This window comes from Carassius gibelio, chromosome B5 (assembly GCF_023724105.1).
Source record: "Carassius gibelio isolate Cgi1373 ecotype wild population from Czech Republic chromosome B5, carGib1.2-hapl.c, whole genome shotgun sequence".
Lineage (NCBI taxonomy): Eukaryota > Metazoa > Chordata > Actinopteri > Cypriniformes > Cyprinidae > Carassius > Carassius gibelio.
Genome location: NC_068400.1, coordinates 23,831,619 through 23,841,789, shown reverse-complemented (window position 1 = coordinate 23,841,789; position 10,171 = coordinate 23,831,619). Strand labels below are relative to the sequence as shown.

The 10,171-nt window shown below is 37.9% G+C and overlaps 1 protein-coding gene across 2 annotated transcripts in view; it reads left to right on the top strand.

Moving 5' to 3' along the window:
- The first annotated feature begins 397 nt into the window (after positions 1-397).
- The window catches only part of pappab (pregnancy-associated plasma protein A, pappalysin 1b), a 67,180-nt gene continuing 57,406 nt past the window's right edge, over positions 398-10,171 (top strand). Inside the window, exons 1-2 of one of the 2 annotated variants that reach the window (XM_052555597.1) lie at positions 398-915; positions 6,001-7,072. In XM_052555597.1, coding sequence (XP_052411557.1) covers positions 534-915; positions 6,001-7,072 — 1,454 coding nt within the window. In that variant the 5' untranslated portion in view covers positions 398-533. The remainder of the gene's footprint in view (positions 916-6,000; positions 7,073-10,171) is intronic. The other variant, XM_052555598.1, reaches the window with a different exon arrangement.

The window sequence follows — 10,171 nt, the reverse complement described above, 5'->3', positions numbered from 1 at the left end:
TATTCAACTTTAGTGTATACGCGAATCCCTCGCAAGAATATAAATACACGCCGTTCTCGTCACTGACCCCCTTCAAACGCTCGTCCATGTACGCCTATAGAGTTGTGCATGCGATATGTTTGAGCAACGCGTTTTTGCCAAGTTTATTTGAAATGCGGATGAAGAAAAAGTGAAAGGGAAATGATTTTGACCTCTCCACGCTGATTGATTACTCAGTCATCCCTGCAGTTTAATGGGATCCATTCAATTGGGAAGGTGGAGCACTTGGGTGAATTAACATATTCCTTTCCCCCCCTCAATCTGCGTTGAAGTGTCTTTGAAAGGGGCAAGGAAAGGGGGTCGTGGCTTAACATTATAAAGGAAAAAATAAGACAGCATTGCCGTCTTGGTTGGTGTTGAATACGCGTCTTGACAGGCTTTTGTAAAAGCAAAAGACCGGGACAGATCTCCAAAGACGAGCGCTAGCCTATTTAGTATTTTGAAATCATCAAATCCCCTATCCATTGACAAAAATCTCTTCTCTCCACTTGAAAATGAAACTTTTGCCCATTTGCACTTGGCTCCTATGCCTTTTGCTTTTTATCGTGTGCTTGGGATCAGAGTGTGGGACTCCACGGCGAATTGCAAGGTCTAAAAGAGACTTGGTACGCATCAGGGAAGCCAGAAGTACCTTCCCAGGACCTTGTGCCACACGCCTGCCTCGGGGCAAACGCTCACTCCTCGGGATAGATCGGCGCTCCCCTCGCCTGTCACAGGCGGGGGAAAGCAGCCCAGGTCGGCGGAGGGCTGTTTACTTTACCGGTCGAGGAGACCAACTGCGTCTGAAACCCAATGCAGAGGTGCCAAGGGGTAATTTCACCCTGGAAATGTGGATAAAACCTGAGGGTGGGCAGCGCTCTCCAGCTGTTATCGGAGGTTTGCTTTGCTTAATTATGACTTGCATTATATTCACTGCAGAAATCTTTCATAGTGTAGGCTAACTGCAGCATGCCCGCGCTTCATGAATCACCTCCAGTGTGCGAATAGTTGCATAAACACTTGCCACTAGCACTTCTTTATATCACTTTCACTATTTATGAGCCAACGCGAGCATGCACCGAGAATAGTTAACAAATAACCGATCTTTCTAGATGCGTCTTTGCTCATGTTGTTTTCTAGCTAAATAAAAACTCTCTTGGGTTTTGCATGCGGTTGGCACATGTAACTTTTGGTAGCATCTTGTAGTTTTAACGTTGTCGATTTAAACCGCCTTTCTAGTTATTCATCTTTGAACGGTTTGTGGAGGTGATGTGGAGTAAAGCAACCCAAATATCGTATTTGTTGGTGTGCTGCTGAAGTCATGGCGTTTAAAGATTTTGATTTGTTTATTTATTATTATTTAACTTTTTTATCTTTAAAACTGCATTAAAGTGTGTGCTAGAGAAAGAGAGAGAGAGAGAGAGAGAGAGAAGAAAACAATAGCGGCGTAATCTGTAGATTTTTCTGTATGATGCTGTATGATTAAGTGTCTGTGTCAGAAATCGCTTAAACAAATACGTCATCCCTTTGATGCATAGACTACAGTGTTCCTTACGTGCTCTGCTCCGCACTGAATAGCCTACTACATATACACCATACATAACCAAACTCAACATTACAGCGGGTGCTTATTTTTCTTTATGTATGCCTGTTTATAATTATATTTATATGTAAAACGTGCTTTGAAATTATGCACGCACCACAAGCGTTTGTAGTTTACAATCGAATATTGAATTATTGAAAAATCTCTACTTACGCATATTACGCATTATTCTTATGGGGATGGAGTAGCATAGGTGGGCGTGTTAGTTGCTCGGTTGTATTATCTTTTTTTTTCCTTCAAACAAATCTATGTGATTTCTTCCCCCATCCCCTTTCCAGCCAACAGAGAGCGTAATACCCGTGGAGTCGGTTTATGAATCCTGCGTGCACCCCGTGAACCTCTATAGCACGCAGTTTTGTGCGAACATAAACGAAAATGTACTGTAATGATATACAAATCAAATAGTTTTAATTATCTCTTTAAATGCTTGGGGGTTACTAAAAGGCTAAATAAAATGCGAACCCACGTGTAGTTTTTGAAAATTGCCAATATGTAAAGGGATAGTTTTGATAGCCACAGTTACCAAACTCCCTCCTAGTTTTTCTAACATGGATAGCATTAGAAATCTACAAACGAACCACATGATTAGTTCTTATTTTCTCAGATGTTATAGACAAAATGTCTTACATTGATTCAATGTAAAATGTTAACTTTATATCCAAGTGAATTTAAACACACACACACACACACACACACACAAAATAATTAGTGAGTCATGCACATGCAATTCAGTGATAGATTTCAAGATGCATGATTTAAATTGCAAATTGTAGACTCAGGACATTGCAAATTAATGTAATTATATACAGTTGGGTACGTCGTCTTTAAATAAGCTTTATATCTCCAGAGAGCTGCATGATAATAGATTGATTGAATACATCTAGTCAGTGAGTCATCTAAAATTAGTCCACTCCTCTGTCCTCAAAATGATCTCCTTAGTCACAGTAACATTAAGAAGCAACGAGGGGGCGCTGGCAGAGTTTATATAGCTTCTCCAACTATGCATCTAATAGTGTTGTTTAACAAATTTTGTTTTAAACAAAGCATTAAATGTTTGCGGTCCGTCCTAGTTGTGGCCCTTGTATATCCTTGTATATTTGTGGGTTTTAACCCACAAATATGTGCTGTTTTGGAATCAAGTTTCTTCAGGTATAGGATTATGAGAAGGGAATGCTTTAAGTGTCAGTCCAGATGGAGGAAGCTATAAAATTAGTGCCTTGTCTATCCTTTCTTCAAGTGGTTTCGTTATTGCTTGTTCTTTTAAAGATATTACAGTCCTTGCCACAAAACATCATGGAACGGACTCCTGCTTTCAGTCAGTCAGATCCTCAGATGCAAGAGCGCACACTCAGACAGATGACATTTTTACTAGTTTTACAGTATGTCTGCTGACGTAAGGCAGCAACTGTTTGTCTGAAGTTGTATGCAGTCTGATTTTAAATGTTAATACGTACATTTTGCTTTTCATTGTTGTCATTGAGGTCTCTGTGTATTACACAGTGGGATGGGATATTTTATGGCACATTACAATAACTTAATAAGCACCTCATAAAACTGTCAATAGCACCACTTAGAGGTTTGTAATTATGGCCATACAAATTTAAATATTCAATTATCATGTTGCTAAGCAGGATTTATGTTTGGTTGTTAAATATACTTTATGAGAGGTTTATGAATATGTAATTTATTTATATATAGTTAGCAATAAAAATATAGCAATAAATAAAAATTTAATATCAATTAAAAATAATAATAATAACAGTAGTCGATATATATATATATATATATATATATATATATATATATATATATATATATATATATATATATATATATTCATCCTTATTTATAAAAATACAACTGTCCCTTGTTGGTTCAAGTAAGCTAAGGACCATAAAATAAAATTAGCAATAATAATGTTAACAAATGGGACCTTATTAAAGTGTTAGCTGTTGTACTGATAAATAACATTCAGTCTTAATAATATTATGTGAGTGGAAATATCAAAAATGTTTGCACATTAAAAGGATATATTGACCACATATCTAACACAGAATGATTCAACAACTTATCAACTAAGAAATTTCACTATATCCTTACAGATGTTTAATACAAATATACACACTACAGGTGTATATACATTTATCCAAACTGCTGCTGCACTTGTCTTTCATTTCGTAATGCACACTTTGTAGTGCACTGTCCATGGTGCTGGATACTGAGTTTGAATGAACTCAAAATGGATGCTTTTTTGAAATATTGGAAAGGATTAGAAGGAAAACCATATTCGGCATGAGGAGCCAGCTGCATTAATTTCCAAAATTAAATTTTAACTTCAGCATGTACTTAATTTAATGACTGGATTGATTTCATAAAGTAAGTTAATTTGCAAAGCAAGCGGCATTTGCATTTGTGTGCAAGACTTTTTCCCCACGCTGTTGATCATACATTAGTATTTAATGCATTATCTCAGTTAAAGCTGTGTAGGGTATTCATTATGCACTGATTGTTTTAATGAAATCTCAGTTATGATCAGTATAAAATTAGCATTTTTTTAGGGCATCCATCATTCATTGAACCCCATCCATTTCCCTACATTGAGCCCCTTGCATGTCTAAAGTTCGGTGCTGGCATGAAATGTACCTGTTTGTTATTTCCCACTTAGTGGTCTCATTCCAGGATTTCACAGATTGTAATTTCCTCAGTTTTATGGCACAATTTATTTTTATAGATGCTGGCAGTGGTTCTGCTGGCAGCCTAGAAGTGAGAGGGAAGTACATGCTCCTGTCTGCTCTTTAGTAAGGCGCTCCCGAATGAATGATCTCTTTAAAGTGGTCAGTCCTAGTGGTCAAAAGATCCTCATGCATTCAGCTTCAGTAAATGGATTGAAGCAGTTCAGGTTAAATGCGTTTCCTTTTTTTGCAGAGGCATGTGTAAATTCATAGTAATCTAGTATAGTAATATTTTCCCCTGCTACCCCGGTAAGACTTAACTACATATTCGCCCTAACTGAGTTTCACCAATTACCTCTAACAAACACACTTCTCTTCGCTGTGGGAGACGAAAGACTTCCTCAGGCAGAAGACAGAATGAGGGTCACAGTTCCTCACTGTCTGTCTTCGACTTCAGGTTTCATTGCTCAGCAACTGGCTGGATAAAGCAGCACTGCTTGTGTGGATTTGTAGGACTGATTTAATTTAAATAAAATGTAATACTTAATTTTTTTTTGCCCTGTATCTGTTGAATATGCCCTATATCTGATTTCTGTTGTATTGAAATACAGCGTTTCCTATGAAATCCACGTTTACGCACTCGATTATGAAGGACGTGTACCCATTAAATGTTAGACTACGTTTCCTTCTGTAGCTCAGCGCATGGTTTCCAAACGAAACAGGAAGAAAGGGTTTTAGAGCCCCTATCATAATACGGACTGTGCCGAAAAAGGACCATTTTTGATTTCAAACATCCCTACTGCTGAGGCACATTTCAAGAAAATAGACTGAACATTCAAGTAACCTTTGCTCTGTTGATACAAGACCACACTGTCTGGGCCTGATTACTTGCAGATGCTTTTTCGTAGGCCTGTAGTCCTTGGACTGGACTGTTGCAATGATTTGATCATGGGAACCACGTTGTGTTTCCCATTTTTCTGGACAAACACATACAGTTTTTCGTCACTCTCCGCATCAGGCTGCGGTAACTTACGTCAGTGTTGTTGCGTCAGTCAGTTTGCTGAACTACTACTGTGCACCTTTCATTATACTTCTGGATAAATCAATATGTGTTATTTGTTTCTAGCATTTATTGGCCAGAAAACCTGATAAAGATATACGTACGTCTAAAAAACACAATAAAAAACTGCAATTCAAAATCAAATTTACTGAACAGAAAGGTTTAATATTTAGGGATATTAGAACTATACATATAAAGTATAACATGACAGTATAACATTTTCCCAAAAATATTAAGTGGTTGTAATAATATTTCACAGTATTACTGTGTTTAATGTATAAAAATGCTAACTTGGTGATAATAAGAGACTTCTTTAAAAAAAAAACATTTAAAAAAGTCTTACCACAAACTTTTGAATGGCAAACAAATAAATTTAAATAAATGAAATGAAGTTTTGTCACCAATTAGTCAGATGTTCTTGTTTCAGTTGGATCTTTTTGGATGATCCTTGAGAACATGAACATATTATTTTACGTGTGGAGTTCACAGAGCCTGAAAACATCTGTCATTAAAGCAACTGTAACATCAGTTACTGTAAACTCCTAAAATTCATCTACATTTTTTTTTCATTTTCACTTAAACTGTGGGTTGTTTGGACCACAATTCTCTGCTTCTTTTTGTATCTAATACCTGTCATCTTCCCACAGGTCTCTATGATAAATGCTTCTACGCATCCAGCGATAGAGGATGGTTACTTGGCATCAAAGCAGTCAGCGACCAAGCCAACCGTGACCCTCGTGTCTTCTTCTCTCTCAAGACAGACCGAGCCCACAAGCTCACCACAATCACCTCTAATGCACCCTACCCTCCAAATCAATGGCTGCACGTGGCCGTCACCTACAACGGTCTCTTTATGAAGCTGTATGTAAACGGGGCGCAGGTTGCTGTAAGTCGAGATCAATCCGGTGAGATTTTTAGCCCCCTTACCAAGAAGTGCAAGGTGCTCATGATCGGTGGCAATGCATTAAACCACAACTACAGGGGAACGATGGAACACTTGAGCTTGTGGAATCGGGCTCTGAGCCAACGTGAGATCATCAGATACATGGGTCACAGTTTGGGTCAGTTCGGTGACCTCTCTCAGCTGGTCATCCATGAGAACTTCGAGAACATGCCTAGACGGTGGCTGACGGTGAAAGATGGCAGTTTCCCCCGGCTGGAGGACTCCGACCGGAGCCTGGCAGCTGTCCTCAGCGATGCTGCACTGAAACCTCCACCTTGTGGACAGACTGTGTGTGACAATGTGGAGGTGATTACAAACTACTACCAGCTCTGGAGCTTCCGCAAACCCAAGACGGTGCGCTACCGAGTGATAAACGTTTACGACGATGAAGGACGGTGGCCGACGATTACAGACCACCAGATCAACCTTCAGCACCAGCACTTGAACAATGCTTTCCGCGTCTACAACATTTCCTGGGAGCGCACCATTCACAACGTATACAACTCGTCCTTACGTAACCGCCTAATACTGGCCAACTGTGATATCAGCAAAGTGGGCGATGAAGAGTGCGATCCAGAATGTAACCACACTCTCACTGGCTTTGACGCCGGATACTGTAAGAGGCAGAGTGCACGCTGCCCTGAATACAAGCAGGGGAATGGGGTTTGTGACCCAGAGTGCAACTGGGACAATTTCTATTACGATCATGGGGACTGCTGCAACCCCAACATCACTGATGTCACCAAGACCTGCTTTAATCCTGCATCACCCCACAGGTAATTCTCTACTGCTATTTCAAACCTATTCAGTGACACACAGAATGATGAAAACAGATTAATTAGTTCAGTTATTCATTTAACATGCAAATAACAGACTATGTCCAATACAGCTTTACCCTGTAAAGCCGGACATTCAAAATAATAGTCAGACAAATGACATTTTTACAATCATTAAATTAGAACTTTTGGTGTGAATGTTATGAAAGTTAAAACCATATGAATTCAACATGAATCATACAACTTGATTTTAAGATAACCCTTTCTTTATCTTGGACACTCTTATTTCTTATTGACCCATGTACAAGATTTTTCTTCTTCTTCTTCATAGCTGTTTAAAGATTTTGGAAGTATCAGACAAACTGTAGGGCACTATCATTTTCATTCCTATGTGTGAACCTTTCAGCGATTTTAATTCTGTTCCATTAATGTGTTATGACTTGACGTCCTAAAAACATCTTAACTGCTGAACCGGAGTCAGAGTTCTGGAGCATGAATTAATGTATACAGGGATGGGTGCAGTTTGAGGGACAGTAAAACACGGTGAAGGATGCGTCTCGGCCGTATGGTTTGGTGTGTGTGTGTGTACTAGTGAGTTTCAGGCCTGTTCTTATGTGTTTCATGTGTCCCTGGAGTCCATTTTGGCACCAAATCAGAGCTCGGCAACCAATCACGTTTTACTCTGTGGGTGAAATGAATTACTCTCGTGGTGACCAGATGTGAAGACTGAGGAGATTCTAGACATAGTTCTCCTTTTTTGTAAGCTTATAAAAGAGATTTGATAGAGAGTAACTAGGAATGGAAACTATGTCCCCCTGGACAAACAGAGGAGCCAGTCACAGCTTAGAGCAGAATCTCCAACTAAATTACTTACAGCATTAGAGACTCTTCTGGGAGTCCTGCTTAGGAAAAAGAACCTTCCAGAAATATGTTGAGGTTGTGGGGGCACTGGATACTAGGGGTAAAGCTCTGTATTTGTTCTCTGGATGGTGGGATCTGCTTTTCTCAGCAACAGTTCCTGTAGCCGTACACACTCTGCAATGGTATTGTTTAGTAGCTTGGCGTACATTTTGGATTACCTTCTGTTGCTTTCTTTAATAAACTGTTTTTATTTACTTTGGATTCATTGTCTTCATCTGTTAGGACAAAAGGTTTCATATTGATCATATGACTCAATACTGGAGAACATAATCATGCAGTTTGATCTTATGCAGGTCAATGCGGCTTGTTTCTGCCACGGGATGATAAAAAATAAAAAATAAAAAAAAACTTTTCATCTCACAATTCTGAGTTTTATTCTAGCAATTCTCAGAGATCTGAGATATAAACTCAGAATTCAGAAGAATACAAGACAATTTTAAGATAAAAGTCACGATTGCTTTTTTCTTTTTATTCCATGTCAGAAAAAAGAACAGAATAACAAGATGTAAACTTAATTAACAGAAAAAATGTCAGAGTTGCAAGATATGAACTCAGAATTACAGCTTTACTTGAAAAAAATCATGCAAACTCATTGCCTCAAGAAAAATCTAGTTACTTACAAGTTTTCATACATTTGCTTCTGAGTAAACTTGAATGTATTGAGCAAACTTAACTAGATTTAATCTTTTTTATAACTAGACTTAATCTTTCTAAGATTTTTTTCAAGTAATGTTAACATTGAAATTAACTGTGATCTAGTCATAAGTCCTAGTTTACATCATAATTGCGGAAAAATTGTGAAGTGAAAGTTGCAATTAACTTTTTTTTTTCACAATAACCTTGAATCCTGTGGGATCCTAACAAGTGTCCATTCAAATGGTTTTAAAGTTCATGTTAACTTTTCCAATACAACGTATCACTTAAATTGCTGTGCTGTGTATGGAATTAAAAACTGTATTACATAAAGCATCTTCACAGGTGGACTTATGAAACCCACTGTATGTCTGCAGCAGATTCTTGAAAACAAAACCGCTGATTATCGATAAATGCAATTTAGTTTATTTGATCAGAACTAACAAGGGTATTTAAGGACAACTATAGGCATCTGTGCCAGATTAAAAAAAAAAAAGAGAGAGAGAGAGACATGTTAAGGTCCAAGATGAAAGTTTTATTCTCAGGAACCAGAAACTGAATGATTGCATATTCAGTATCTGTAAATCTGAACAAATTATATATAAAAGGCATCACTTACCTTTGAGAGGTTCTATAAATTAAAATATTGGTTCCAGGTTTGTAACCTCATTGAAATTGTGGTACTGCTTGCAAAATTGCACAATCATACTGCTTCCTGTCCGTCTGTGGTTACAGACCCTTAGTTCACTGTATTTGTTTTTTAGTTGCCATAATTGCAGTTTGTCCTATTGACGTTTGTGTGTGTTCGTGTGTGAGATGAGACTAGAGCGTGTGGTCAAGCGGAGAGCACTCCAGCTTGTTGCTTGTTTTGATTTGATTATGGTATGTCTGGAGAGCTTTGCCGAAGGCTGCATAACGAAGTGATTTGACATTCCTTTTTGATTGTACAAGAATGCTTGAACAAAGAGTTGTGCAAGAACAGAACAATGAAATCAAATGCTGTGGTGAATTTGTTTTTGCCTAAGACTCATGCAGATGTTGCAGTCGACTTTAAGATCTGCAACTTTCAGCATAACATCTGGGTTTTATTAACCTGTTTTTCATATCTGTATTCTTTTGGTAATGCATATCAAATATTGAATTGGGTTTAAGCTAATAATAATTGACTTGCCTTTGTCTTAAAGCAAATAGCTCAGAGACAGGATGCTATTATAAAGCAGTGTTAGTTCTAACTTAGTCTCACATTGGCAGAACTTCAGACTCCTTTAATTGGCTAAAAACCACCCAAGAGGATGTCTTTCAGACATGTAAAACAACTAATCAGAGTTTTCTTTGTTTAGTATCATATTTAGGAGCGTGGAACTGTAAAGTATAATGTAGCATATTTAACATATTTAAAGTATAATGTAGCATATTTAACAAGAACTAAATGTATTTCAAATACAGTTTATTATATTTATTTTTCACTAGGGGCCACTGACCAAGACATCACACTTTCTATATGCACTTTAAGCTTATGCATTTAAATGATGCTTTTGGGTCACC